The 14,898-nt window shown below is 39.7% G+C and overlaps 2 protein-coding genes across 2 annotated transcripts; both read left to right on the top strand.

Annotated features, from left to right (window-relative positions):
* The first annotated feature begins 1 nt into the window (after position 1).
* On the top strand, positions 2-7,631 carry LOC110064227 (suppressor APC domain-containing protein 2-like). The gene is made up of 6 exons (XM_020771242.2): positions 2-1,735; positions 3,565-3,719; positions 5,443-5,598; positions 5,990-6,130; positions 6,279-6,353; positions 6,506-7,631. The coding sequence occupies exons 1-6, from the start codon at positions 1,105-1,107 to the stop codon at positions 6,638-6,640; spliced, it is 1,293 nt and encodes a 430-aa protein (XP_020626901.2). The 5' UTR covers positions 2-1,104; the 3' UTR covers positions 6,641-7,631.
* A 111-nt stretch (positions 7,632-7,742) lies between these two features.
* LOC110064228 (protein-tyrosine sulfotransferase 1-like) lies at positions 7,743-12,609 on the top strand. Its single transcript, XM_020771244.2, has 2 exons — positions 7,743-9,703; positions 9,991-12,609. The coding sequence occupies exons 1-2, from the start codon at positions 8,862-8,864 to the stop codon at positions 10,196-10,198; spliced, it is 1,050 nt and encodes a 349-aa protein (XP_020626903.2). The 5' UTR covers positions 7,743-8,861; the 3' UTR covers positions 10,199-12,609.
* Positions 12,610-14,898: the final 2,289 nt, after the last annotated feature.

Below are 14,898 nucleotides of genomic sequence, written 5' to 3'. Positions count from 1 at the left end.
CTGCAAACACAAGGTATATAGAGAAGCAACAAAGTTCAGTGATCTAAGTCAAACAATATGATGTCCTGTTTGCGGTTGCACGATATCCCAAGACAGGAAATACCGATATTTAGCCTTAGCCAATGAGTCTGCACGTCTCGTCGCGTCTCTCTTTCATATGTAAGCTTATGTACAGAGTCACCATTTAAGCATTTCAAAACAAGTAACCTCTCATATCCGGATCGAAAACCGGAAGAACAAAACATACCAGAAAAGAAATATTACAGAGAATCTAAACAGAGATTGTTTCGTAAAAAAAACAAACTTTGAATGTTCCAAATGCTTTTTTAATGCTATTAAAATAGTCGAAGGTTTGGGATATTAAAATCATGTAAAATGCGATTTGCGTTAAAGACATACTTGAGGTCAAACTGCGGACCGCGTGTTCTTTTTGCTGTCGAGGAAGAAGTTCGTAAAAGAACTGCCTCGAAAAACTACGTAGTAGAAAACTTATTAAATGCAGAATTCGCAAAAATTGAAAGTAGGTAATTAACTTTAATTACGGTGTGACACGCTCTAGCAAATGGCACAAAATGAGTGGGATTCACTCTTAATCGATTTTGTATCGGAGCAATCCCATTTGTTTCGAATCCTCTTCGAAGCTGTTAGCTCGTTTTTAATTAGTATTTGATTGTTATGCGGTTGACATAGCCTTTCGGTGTTGTAATTAACTTTTCAAAAGGAGTGGTGTCATAACTTCACGTACCGAATATGAAAGCGCAAAATGAAAGACATTTCTTGTCAGAAACGACACAAAGAGCTCTCGCTTTCAACAACTTATTTTAGCACGGTTGACGGACCTATATTTCAGCTAAAAATGGCTTTAGTTTAGATGCTCTTTTACATTTCATTGTATCAACTTCTTTCAAAAAACTACGTGATTCCTGTGTAACTAAAAAAAACTTCCTTTATCTCAATTTTCAAAGAAACCCACAGCCCTTTGTTTGTTTTCAGATCGGGTAATTTACTAAAATTAGCCACAAACGAGCGCGCTATTGTTCCACTTGTCACCTCAAAAGCCTCGATTGCGCGTGGACTGTGTTATGAATTTTTCACCCGGTTAAGATGTCCGCCTCACCAATGGATGCGAGACAGATTGGAAGACACGTTTTTCTCTTCTCGAAGCAAAACAGCTGTGAGGGATCTCCTACAATTATTGCCAAACCTGTGGATATCACACAGGATTTACCGAGGGAATTTCTTCGCTACTTAAAAACGTTGTTCGACATTCTCGATGAGAAAGGAACTGGCTTCGTAAAGCTCACGGACATAGAGTCACGGTGGAAAACCAAACATGGTTCGAATGGTCTCAGCGAGGGAGTGATTGAAAATTTGCGTAAAGTTACACCGAAGAATGGCCTTCTTAGCTTCGAAAGGTTGTGCACGGGTATGAAACTGGCCCTGAAAACGCAGCCACGCGCTCAAACAAATGGAATCAACGGAACAACAAACGGCCTTGATCACTCAAGCAAACGGTCAAACTCACTGCCGCAGCTGGACACAACCTCAAAAGATTGGACTTCCGACTCCAGCGAGGACTCGTTTGCGGGCATTGAAAGGAGGAATAAAGTTCAGATAATAAAAAAATTACGAGATTGGAAGGATGACAGTCAAGGAAAGCGACGCTCGCAGAGTTTTAATACGATTGCAAACAGTTCAACAGGCGGGAACGACAGCCCGAGCTCCGGAAGTGCGAGTGAGTGTTTCTTTTGTTATTGTCCTTACGGTGAAAAGTAAATGATATCCATGGGAACTGAGGCTTGAAACTAAAAATAACCACCGCACTTTCCTTTGTGGTTAGCATTTTTCTAATTAAATTTAAGCTGTAACATACGAGTGAAATTTGTTGTTTTCAGGCGGTGAACTTCATAAACGAACTTGCGTTAATTGAAAAATATCTAAGCTTAAAGGTGTCGTAAGATAACACACACGGATTACAAGCGTACCGGGTGGTTTATCTACGCAGCCTTGTCTGTCACACATGTTTGAATGTTACTTGATTCAGACTGTTCGTTCAAACAAGCTACGAGATGTTTGTTTGTTCGGTAGATCACAGCCACTCGGCTGAATTTGCATCGAAAAAGGAAAGGAATGTTCCTCGGATCTCGAAGAACTGCTAATTATCTCTCAGCATCAGATCAACTTAAAATGTGTCGAAAGTTTTATTCCAGAATTTTCAGAGTAAAACGGAGATTGCCACGAGGCCATAACATTTTTTTTGCAACAAAAATGCTTTTACGCCTCTGATCTTGATCCCAAGTTGTAAATGTTTAGTGACATTCACTAATTCCTTTGGCGTCAGATTATTGCTAAAAGGAATTAGAAATTCTAATCCGCAATCTTCAAATAAAACCGATCGTGTAGTGCTGTAAACCTTGACTCAAAAACAATAAAGATCATGATTCAAAGATACATGTACCAGCTGTTCTCACTGCTGGTAGTCTTGTGTTATGTCTAAATAGTATGTCAGAACACTATATACACTGTAGATTGATCAGATCAAGAATAATTGCGGTTGAATTCATCATCCAAATATTTGAATGGCGGCAGATTATCCTTTAGGAGTAAACTGAGTTCTTTCTAGAATTTTAAGTAATCCATTTGCACCAGCTGGCATACCGATTACGGGGATGACTGAATGAGAATTAAGGGAGCTGTGTCATGCAATATTGTGTCATTTTACCTTCAAATCAGGCAAAATCTTACAGAATACCACCCAGAGTAAGTTAAAATGAATAATAATGAACCAAAAATACTAGTTGTTGTGAAAAAATTAAATAAATAAATAAAAAATAAAAACGCTTTGAGGAATATTACAAACTTATTTATCAAGTTGTGCTATCTATGATGTTATCAAATGATTCATCTACAGGGCTGTTGCATTTGATATTTGCACTTCCCAGCTAAGGACCTAGTATCCGATCTGCTAAAGTTGTCTGAAGAATATATTTGTTGTGGAATTAAATATATTTCTTTGTGGAATTTAGGCCTTTCCTGGCCAGCTTCCCAGAATGTCCTGTTTCTGATCTCTGTTGTCTCTAGTCTCTCAGTACTAAGAGTGGTATTACCTTTAGAAAATGTTATAGGTCTTGCTAAATTGCATTAACCACGTCAGATAGCCGCATGAATTCTTGCTAGTGGAAATTCTCTTTATTAAACTGAGCCTAGGAGTAGCAGACATAGTGACTTAACACATTATCAACATAACTTCAATAAGAATTACAGGAATTTCAACCTTATGAGAAGTGGAAATCAGCCTGTAGGCCCACATGTCATTTTGGTCACTTAAGTCCTGAGCGTTATTCACGTTTTTCCAAAATAATGTTTTGCAATCCACGTTTCTGCAATGTTTACCACATACGTGTACTTAGCCACAGAGTCTAGAATCTTTCCAAATCTTGATCTTGAATCAAAACCTGAAATACGTTGTCATATTAGTATATTAGGGTACTTTTTCTCAATTGCAGTGGAATAAAATATAATGTTAGAGGCTTTATTCATTTATGTACTGATGCATGCTTTCAGGTCCATCATCTGGGAATGGAAGTCCAATAGGAAGGTCAAACTCAACTACAAAAGTCTACTTTGTTGGTAAAGAAGTCAGCCCTATTGTGCAGACAAATGGAAATGGGCATTCAAGGCACTCCCCAGCTCCTTCTGAATCTAACAAATTTGATAAGGTATGAATATTATTGTTAGTTCTTGTGTGTTATATTTTGGCACCAAATGCTATCAGATAAAAATAGATATCAGAAAAAAATATTGGATACATCTTCATATCTGACAAAATTTAAAGAAAATAAACAAACATGACTTGTCAATGAAAACCACATCAAGGCTTTTAAATGATAACAAGGAGGGTTTTATTTTGGTAGACCTGTAAATTTGTGAAATAGAACTATGGTATAGTGACAATGTATGTATATTTATTTTGTTCTATAGAACAACAAATGCCAAATACCTCACATAAATGGAAAAAAATTACAGTTCCCTCTTAAGATTTCGAGCTTCAATACAAAAATGTTCTGTTACTACAGACTTATGTCTACATAATATTATATAATTTGTGTCTATCAATAGCAGTTACAGTTTACAATATACACACTGGCAGTTTACAACAGGCAGTTTGCTAGTGTGGAGAAGTATACTAACCCTTACTATAGTCCAGTGAGAGTATTTTTTACTACATGTTACAACTGATTAACACTCTCTACATTCCACATTGTAGAGATTTTAATCACATTCTCTATTTTCCAATTGCCCATAATTCACTCTTTTTGCCCCCCCCCCCCTCCCCACCCCCCCCCTCCCCACCCCCCCTCCTCCCAAATTTTGCGTAAACTATTGTTGTGAAATGCTCTTGGGAATATGCAGACCTCCCAAGAGCATTTCACAACAATAGTTTGTGCAAAAATTTGGGGGGCAAACAGAGTGAATTATGGGCAATAATCTCCTCAGAGGGGGCATCATAGGCCTGCAGTGCATGCAGAGAGCTAGATAATAAAGCTCTGAGGAGATAATTATCTCATTATATGCTCTATTTTCCAATAATTATTATTGGAAAATAGAGCATATAATGAGACTTTCACAGGCATTCTTAGTATATAAAGAATGCATAGGAATCTGTCTTTTAGAATTTAAAAATGATGAACGGGTCATCAAAACGTCATTCAAAATTAAAATTATTGCTGATTTTTATTCTTAATTGTTTGTTCAAAACCTCCGTTATTAGAATGTTACAACTGATATTAAAAAACGCAATTGTCTCACTAATTGTATGATTAAATTAAAATGTAATTTGCTAGGTGTTTTTGTTTGGGTTTTATAATATAATAAAGATATGTAAAGTTTGTAGCAAATTGTTGTTTGTGCTGTATTCAACTAAAAGAAATGCAATATCCCATTAATAGAAATAGATTTTAGAGTAAATAATCCCCCACACACTAACAAAGAAGCTTTTAGCAAGTAAAATAGCCTGAAGAGGATTATGTGTTAGGATTTTTAGGAAAGTCATTTTAAGGATTAGAACATGGAATGCAAGTAAAAAGCTTTCAAACATGTTAAATGTATGTGCTATGTGTTGGCCAGTATCTCAAACATGATGCCCTTTGAAGTTCATTTTCATATGCATGTTTTACTTTGATAAGATCATACCCTTTCACTTCAGATCTAATTTTTCCATATCCACTTGTTAATGCAGTTTCCAAAACCAGCCTGTATTTAAATCACTGCTTCATAACTTCCACTTGAGCTATTACACTTGAGTTTTACCCAAACACTTAAATGCTACTGGGGTAGATTCTGTGTCCATGAACTTGTGGTTTGACTCTGGGAGTGCAGGGTTAACCTCCTCCCCCCCCCCCCCCCAAAAAAAAATTGACAAGCTCATCCCTTCCCTCACAGGATGTACGGTTACAAGAGTTGGATGAAGAGCATGGTCTCTTACAGAGTGGCCTTCAGGTTATAGAAAAAGCAAGAAAATGGTATTTCAAACGAATCACAACCATTCAGGAAGAAAAGTTGCATCTTCAAAGTGAAGATCAGTACTCTCTTGAACAGGTAACTGGCATTACATGGAAATTATTTAGCACTCTGCACACACCCTCCCCCCCCCCCCCTACATATCAGACTCAGCGACCTATCATTCTTGATACTTGTTATTCATGTAACTAGGATACACTGCATGAGTGTGTTAATCATGTACTGACCAAGCAATTTGGTTAGAAGACTTGCCACAAGTCGACTTCATAAGTTTTAGGGTAGAATAGCTAAGCAAGCAAAGTGAGCTGTCATGTTTTGGGCTGTGAAGTGGCGGTGTGTTGCAGAGTGACCAAGAGAGCGACAGGTAATGAATAAACAAGGCAAACTGGACTTTCCTGAAAGTCTATTTGGTAACTAAAAGTAATTGTGTTTATTAACATTTCTTTCATGCCATACTGTCCTGTTTTAGTTTCAATATGAGCTACTGCTGCATAAAACAAGAAGAAAAGAACTTGGTTTGGATGAAGACTCGTTCAAGGAACACAGACAGTATATTAAAAGTATCAATGACTGTTTAGGAAAGATCATCGAAGGAAAATTGCCAGAAAAGGTATGCACATGTACAACACACAGACTACTTTTCTGAAATATTCACAAGGCTTACTCGAGTTACATTGTAGATTACAATTGATTTTAAAATATTTTTAATGTTTTTGGGGTTTTGTTTATCAGTGAATAATTTCTCCTTGTCTTTTTAGGAGTCCTTAAGTACTAAAACAGAAGCTGACGTTGCACGAAGAAGGCTTCAGGAGGAAATAGAACTTCTAAGAAAGGTAGATGATAATAATTAGATAATTTCCCAACATAGGTTACGTCTTGGCATTTAATCAGTATCTTTATGTGGCTCAGAATCCCACTAATACATGAAAGGCAATACTTAATCTTTGGCAAATTGATATTAAATAAATTCTGTAATGTTTTTCAGGAGGTTTCTGACAAGGGCAACAAAATTGCTCAGCTGGAAAGTGAGAAGTCTGCTCTCATTCGGGACTTGTTTAACAACAAGGCATCATCAGGGGAAAATGGTGTGACAACAAAGAAATCAAATAAGATCTTCTGATTGGGTATCAGACCAGGATAGTTTGATGATGTGAAGGCAAATTGTGGCCAATGATGGCTAACATCATGAGCAAAGATCTCTTCCAGCATAGGGAGTGATCAGCTCTCCTCGCAGTAGCTGCCCAAGGTTGATATGACGCATTGACAAACCTTATGGGACTGGTGTTTGGAGATCCTGCTATGGACAGAGAGCTACTTGCTGTATTTAATTATAAAGAGGACAGTGTGTTGTATGAAGATGCTATCGTACAATTTTATATTTAACAGATTCAAAACTCAAACTATATGATCGGCTGAAATGAAATAGTTGCGGTCGGCTTTGCTTCCACCCTCTGTTTCCATTATGGAGACCAATTTATGTGAAAAAATTCGAACAATTTTTCTGGCTGCCTGAAGTAGTAAATGTTACATCGGTGGATCGATTTACATTTTGTACATTTTTTGCAAACCAAACTTGCTCTGTTCACCGGGCTGCATTATTCGACATATGAAGCGCGCTTGCACTTGCATGTCTCAATCGTATTTTCTTGAGGACAGGTTGCCATGGACATTTCTGAGCAGTGACCGCTTTCAAATTTTGCTTGTGAGCACTTTCAAAGCAGGGACCACTTTTCAAGGTCACGACAGTTTTAGTGTTTTCTAATGCAGTTATGCAGAGTAACTGCACGAAACAGAGGATGATCTAAACAGTTCATCGCTTGCTAAATTATAGATGTATATTTTGGGGGGTATGTAATCTCGCCGTCGTCAAATATTGTTTTTATATTGTCATAATCGATTTATACAAGAGAAAAAATATTGTAAAATATTAACGCCAGAATACAATTTTCAATCAGACAAAAATAATTATTATACGATTTCGTAGACTTTATAGTATGATATAGCTCACTCAATCACTCATTCACAAATTATGAACATGGATTTCTCTAGATGGTGTACATACATAGACATTTTGATGAAAAAAATTATAGTTTATTGGTGATTACAATGTAGCTTACTTCTGTCCACGGTAGTCCACTGTATAGACTTGAGCGATCGTTCACGGTGTAACGAGATGTACTGGGTCGAGTTAATTATGCAAAGAGCCTTAGACCCGACTTTCAGTCGTCGCCCATTTCCGTAATTTTCCGGCCCAGGAAGACTTCAGTAGACGGCCGCGAGAAAACCGTCAGATCCAACACTTGAATCTGCTTGAATACAATGTTGCTGCTCGCAAGCAGTGCCCGCTGCTGGGTGGCCAGCTTACCGCATTGGTACCAGAATAATAACTTCTTGTTAATAATAACTTCAATGTACAGGATCTCAAGACATTGTGGTTTTAACTGCTTCTTTTCAAAATGACTAATAACATTTTGCTCGGCCACGTGACGTGCGGCCCGAACTAAGAGGTCCGTGTGGTAAATGTTTTCCCATACGGCCCTCCCACTCGGTCAAATAACGTTCAATGACGTGATTGTTTAAGTAATTCTGGAGCAGGTTAGAACCAGTATATAAATTGAATCCGTATGGCCATGCATATGTCAAGCTGCCAGACAGAATAGATAACAATATCACTGTACGCTAGTCTTTTTGGAAGGGCTGGGAGAGATTTATTTTTGTGAACAAAATTGATCTCGGTGTAGGTTCTAATTTTTCTAAGTTAGCCCCGTGATTTTGTCTACCCTGTATTCACACTGTGAAAAATTGTCATTAGTTCGACTCCTACTCGGTAATGCTTCAGTTTCTCCGGCTATTTTTGTAACTGTTTTCTTTCCATTACACGAATAAGAGCCGACGTCAATTTGCCGCGCAGGCTGTTTATAATAGACCATTTCTCCACTTGTAAATGTGCAAATTAAAAGGGCCTTCCCTGCTGGGACGAAACTATAGCAATAAACATGGGACAAAATCTATAAATAAATAATAGCGAAAAGATACAAAAGAATAATGAAATATTTGAAGCTTCAATTTATCATCACGCCATCACCTGACTGGGTTTAAACAGGTGTCTGCGGGTAGTCTTGGACGAATGCGCTTTGTTATTTAATTAAAATTAGAACGACGCCTGGCGGAAATTGAAATTTTTCGAGAAGTCAAAAATAATCGGTAAGTTTCAACACTGGGAAAGGTCACCTAATTGAAATCTGCTGTTGTGGAGTGTCTTGCTTCGAAATCTGCAATTGTGAACAGTTTAATTTCGCGTTTATGGCATCGCGAAGGTTTATATCAGAGTTACTGCCAAGATGTTTCTGTCTCAGCGAACGATACGAAAGTGTTTGGCGTTAGCGTGCGTCTTGTTATCTCTCTTGACCCTCTTGAGTTACCGGCTGTTATCGTCTCCGTGTGAGTGTCCGAATGAAAAAGACAAGGATTCTGCCACTGTATCAACAGTCGCTAATGGTCCGGCTCCTCGATCTCAAGAACACGTGGACCGTTTTACACCGTTTATATTTGTTGGTGGGTTCCCAAGAAGCGGAACGACTCTCATGCGGGCCATGCTTGATGCACATCCCGACATCAGATGCGGGCAAGAAACCCGAGTGATCCCGAAAATCCTGCTTAATCTTCCAAAGATATTGAACCTTTTCAACGACAGGGAGAAGCGGCGAAGAGAAGAAGCAGGCGTGACACAAGAGCTGCTGGATTCTGCGGTTGCGGGGCTTGTAGGGGAAATCATTGCCAAGCATGGAGAACCCGCTCCTAGATTGTGCAACAAAGATCCCCTTACCTTCCGGAATCTCAGTTATTTAGCCAGAATATTTCCCAAGTCCAAGTTTATTTTCATGGTAAGAGACGGCCGCGCAGTCGTTCACTCGATAATGGAGAGGAAAATTGTCATCCGAGGGGTTGACAACCACCGTCCTGAAATTTTGTTGAGAACTTGGAATGAAGCTATCAGAGAAATGAATGTTCAGTGTGCAAAGCTAGGGCAAGCAAGGTGCTTGAGAATTCCTTATGAACATCTGGTGCTGCTCCCCTCAGAGAGCATGAAGATTGTCTTGGAATTCATTGATGTTAGTTGGAATGATGCGGTAATTCATCATGAAACTAAGATAGGAAAACCTGGAGGGGTGATACTTTCGAGGTAAGCTGGAGACATTTTAAAAACCTCTTAATTCTGAAGAGAGATAAACATCAGAAAACAAATATTGATATCACCTTCATGCTGGGAGGTGATGACACTGGCCTGTCAACTCTCCCCAGTCTCACTCCATTCATTCACACTCTCCCCAGACCCTTTATATGAGGCCGTGAGTCCCAGACTAATCAAACAGGTTTAAAAATCGAGTGTATATTGTTAGACTCAGTTCTGTGCTGACATTTCAAGCTATTCTCACATACCTACCTTTTCTTCATATGATGTCACTTTAGCCTTGAGAAGTCAACAGATCAAGTGAGGGAAGCTATAAACTTAAAAGCATTGTACAAGTGGTGTGATAGGTTATCACCAACTTTACTTGAAGACACTGGCAGAATTGCTCCTGTCATGAAAACACTGGGTTATGATGCTTGGAAGAAATGGCCTGACTACCGCAAGATGAACTCTATTGTTACAAAATTATATAAGAAATACTTGTAAAGAAATAGTTATTGATTGCTTGAGGTCAAACTTTTTTCAGTGGATTAAAAGCTTTGAGTAGTACTGCAATGTAATTAAATTTTAATATAAATTGAATTGACTTTATTCATCAGGTAGCTTGTCAAAGGATTCTAAATGATGTCCTTTTTTGTAGTTATGCCGAGTTATTTTTTTTTTTTAGTTTAAAAATAAAGAAGTTACAAGTATTTTGTCTTGACTTGTCCTTTTTTTTTTAATTCTCAATTAACTTGTGCAAAACACTTTTCTTGATAATTATTGAATTTAAATTTAAATATGATTTTACGTTTATAAGTACTGTCAATAGTCAGAGTATTAGACTAAGTACAAGAATGTGAACAAAAATATCTTAAAAAGTTACGGTAACCTAAACACCATTGCCTGTGTCAAGTATAAGTCAAATGGAAAGGTCCATTTCGGTTTCTTCCGACCGGAATATTCGGGACCACCACTGGAGATGATCCATTTTGACGGGTCCGACCGAAATCTGCCTTTCCATTTTCAGTTTCATTGGAGGCTATTCATTGCCCTACTTCTCTTCACTTACGTGGGGAATTCGTAAAAGGAATAAAAAATGGTAAGAGCCATTGGTCTTGGTTGGCTCGGTTTGATCGAAAAATGTCGTTCCATTTTCCTCAGGTATTCTGACCGGTCGGTCCGACATAATGGAAAGCACCCCGGGTCTACTAGCCTACGTTGCAGGACGTTGCAGGTGTAAACGGGGAAGGTGTAGGGAGGCAAAAATTAAAACGCGACTCCCCGCTAGGGTCAATCTCGTTCCCAGAGCCTTCGTTACCCTTGTCCAGCGGAATAGGAAAACAAGGGTAATGAAGACGTCTGGGGACGAGATTGCGCTAGGGTCCATAGTCCATGGGCCAGGACCCTGGAAAGAGCCATTTGGTACCAAAACAAGGGACAAATTCTAACACTTATTTCTAACAACATTGATTCCTCTAGGTTATACTGGTGTATGATAACCATGCCAAATGAGTAGCTTTACTAGGATTATCACGTGATTAAATGACGTCACTCGGTTTGGCTGAATAAGCAGAATTGGTAAAAAGATGCCTAATAGTTAAATGCAAACCTGAAAATGTTACATACATTGATTTTTGGTTATTGCAAACTTCAAACGCAGTTTTCAGACCTAATTCCAATCACTTATATATGACTTATAGGTAATATATAGATTTAGGCCAGCCTAAAAGCGTAGCTCCTGGGCCGGGTTGTTCAAAGCCCGATTAAGCTAACCCAGAAAAAGGTAGAATTTTGATTTGAGTTTTGTAACTTTGCGGTGAGGTTTCTGTGTATTGTTTGGCCTTCTGTTTTGAGTTTTAATAATCACCATATACGCAAAACAAAACAGCAAAACACATTTGTATAGAAGAAAAAGTTATAATTCGATTAACTTTTAATCCTGGGTTAGCATAAACTGGCTTCCGAGCAATCCTGCCCTGTTTCCAACAAGCTAACCCAATATGAGCCCGCGATCCAATCGATAACCAGCGCTTGGTCAGCGGTCAACTTCAAGAAAACACGTGACCTCGAGGAGCTGTAAACCTGAGCCCGCGATATGGTCACGTGATACTGGTCAGCGGATACCTTGTATTGACAGGTGTCAATTGATCATAACATGGATGTCCAATATCAAGGAAGCACACGGTAAACCAAGGCTGCATGTCTCTGTCAACCTATTATTTGGAGTATGGCCGCCATGTTGGGCAACTCCGCCGTCGCCGTCGTCGTCGTCGTCGTCGTCGTGCGTACGCGCCCACGAGCAATACCGCTAGCCATGGTAACCATGAGAAAATCAACTCATGGGTTTCCTTTTCTTTCCCATATGAGTATGGGGCTCCGCTTGGCGGCCCTTCGGGCCGCCGGAGCTCCGCTATTATCCCTGAATGGTTTCCATGACAACACTTGTCAAATTATAAATATAAACAATAAGACGGAAAATGTGAAAAAAAAGAAAGTACTCGTGTAAATTGCATTGGTTACTTTCGAACGCTCGTTCTAAACTACATTGACTCCTCTTGCTTAGTTTGGTATATGATAACCATGTCAAATGAGTAGCTATACCAGGCTTATCACGTGATCAATTGCAAATGACTCGGTTGGGCTGAACAGATAGAACTGGTAAAAATGTGATTACTACGGTCTAATACAAGCAAATGCAAATACAGTCATGTTACATACACTGGGTTTTAGTTATTAAAAATCTCAAACGTTTTCAGAGCTTATGTCAACAACTTATATTTAACTTAAAGAAATTATTTCTGATTGGTTTCCATGGCTACACTTAGCAAGTGTTAAATATGAATAATTATTCAGGATATAAGAAACTGCTTGTACATGTGTTACATTGATAATTAAAGTTAGATTTCTTCGTCTTCTTCGCTGTCATCTGAGACAAACTCCTCGATAGAATCTTCACATCTGTTGTCACAGTCTAATAGCTTGTACACATCCGTGCACTTCGAACCATTTTCCAGGCAACTGCAGGTAGGAAGTTGACATGGCCTTGTACACGAGCAAGTCAGTAGTTCTAGCAACGGCTGTAGGGGCTGGGTCACCGCTCATCCAGTCAATGGCAAAGTGATCACCGTCTTCGCGCCAGCCAAAAGCAATAGGGGTCGTGTCCCTTGGCAGCTTTGCAGACTTCGCTTCCAAGTGGCTGCTTGGAAGTTTGCGTGAGCCGCATGCTTGAACAAGCAGTCAACACAAGGTGGTAATTGGGCGGAGTCGATGTTACCCTTCTTGACACAGAATAACCTGTACCTCAGCTCATTAATGTTATCAGTTCCTGGTTGAAAGCAGTAGAGCTTACATGTAATCTCTTGAAGGCTCTGAAAAAGCAAATCTGATAGAACCCATTCCATCCCCAGCTGCTTGAACATTTCTTTGTAAGATGTCTGTTACTTGACAAGTCGTAGGGCTATTATCTTTTCCCTTCCAGCGAAGGCACTTACTGTATCACAACCAGTGAAAGTATGCATACCAATTAGGCATTTGCAAAGTTCTACTCCTACCGCTGCCACCACACTGGAGATACTGACATATCTAGTTCTTGTCTGCGCTCCACACTTGACATACATGGATGCCGAATGAAGCAATTAAACGCCAAGCAAAGCAAGAATACGTCTGTATCCTCTGAAGCCACAACCACCGTCTTGTAGCCCGATTTAACCACATGAGCTGCATGTAGAATAAGCCTGGTATCAGCTTCTTCCTGTGTGGAGTTGAGCTCTTCAACTATATTGGCAGCTGGTGAGCTAATCTCGTAACAGTCACTTTCGCATGTCACGAAAAGTGACCTTGCCTGTCAACTTTGTTCTGTATTAATCCCGTCTCTACCCCTTTATCACAAACTCTGAGAAGGCCTTTTTATTTTTTGGATTCAAAAGGAATTTTCTCCACTGCTGCAGCTTGTGTTCGGATGCGTCCGCATGTAGTCGCACTAAGACCGTTAAAAGGTTTTTTCTTCGCCCGTTTTCAAGAGCTTCTTGGCGGGTAACTTCTACAAATCTTCTAGAACGAGGACCGCAACCATCTTCTGCATTGTAAGCGGGAAGATTTTCTGCATCCAGTGCCTCGACACTCCTCTTTTTGGTCTGAACTATCTGCGTTGATGGTTCCGGGGGAAGTTGTGGTCCGAAATGCCTCGCCTGCACCGCTATTCCATTTACGCTATGCGATGTTCCTTCACCCGATAACGTTTTCTCTAGGCGGTCAATGTTATTCCATGCCAAAGTAGTGCCAGCAGGAGGCTGGGTGTTATCTGACAATGGGATTTCACTTGTTGATGTCATTTTCTTAAGACACAGTGCAGTGTTGATTTCTTTAAGCTGGGAATAGGCGATTCCGTGGCCGCAACAATTAAGCATTTGGATGAGTTCAACGTTATCTGTCAGGATCTTCACAGCATAGGGAAGAGGGATCCGTTTGGATGGCTTAATCTTTCCTCTGCTCACTCCAAACATCAGATCTTGGGCGAAGGATTTCATCAACCTCTGCATTCTTGGATGACAGTTTTTATCTGGCCCTCTATTTTTCCAGTCAGACATGTTTGCAAGAACGAACCCTGCTCTCTGGGAACATTCATTGCGCTCTTAGCGAGATCTGAAGGGTGTGGAGACTATGACATCTTGTTGTCTGTTCTTTAAATAGCTTCGCGAATGTCAGTAGCAGCCCGGTGTATATTTGAACTCCCAAAAAACTGGCTTGCATTGTCCTGTTTTTCCAGAAGAAGTGTGTCAAATTGGCGGGAAATATGAAGACACTGGTGGTTTCTAACAAATTTTCAAAGAGGAGGACATCGCCAAATTCTGCCTGGAGATTCCGTCTGGTGTGCTTCCTTGTGGATAACTTGATTTCTTCAACAGCCAAAGACGTGAGATACGTACGATAGAAGTAGTTCTGTCATTTCAGTCAATCCTACTATTTTCTCGTTTGCAAGACCATCCGATCTGATGTAATCGAAAGCATCTGGTAAGCCTCTGACTCGAGATTAGCAACTCATTTTCTAGTGATTCACCACAGCCATCGGAAGCTCCGGTGGGACTTACCTCAGCCCTAGTATAGCCCTTTTAGCATGTCCCGTGGTAACAAGCTTCAGCTGTTACGATTTCACGCGACGCAATTGCGAGAATCCTGCTGTCCTTCTTTTCCGTGGCTGATTTTCT

This window comes from Orbicella faveolata, unplaced genomic scaffold (assembly GCF_042242905.1).
Source record: "Orbicella faveolata isolate gen_17 unplaced genomic scaffold, um_ofav_v1 contig_36, whole genome shotgun sequence".
Lineage (NCBI taxonomy): Eukaryota > Metazoa > Cnidaria > Anthozoa > Scleractinia > Merulinidae > Orbicella > Orbicella faveolata.
Note: the sequence above shows the minus strand (reverse complement) of the source record. Positions and strands in the feature narration are given on the sequence as shown.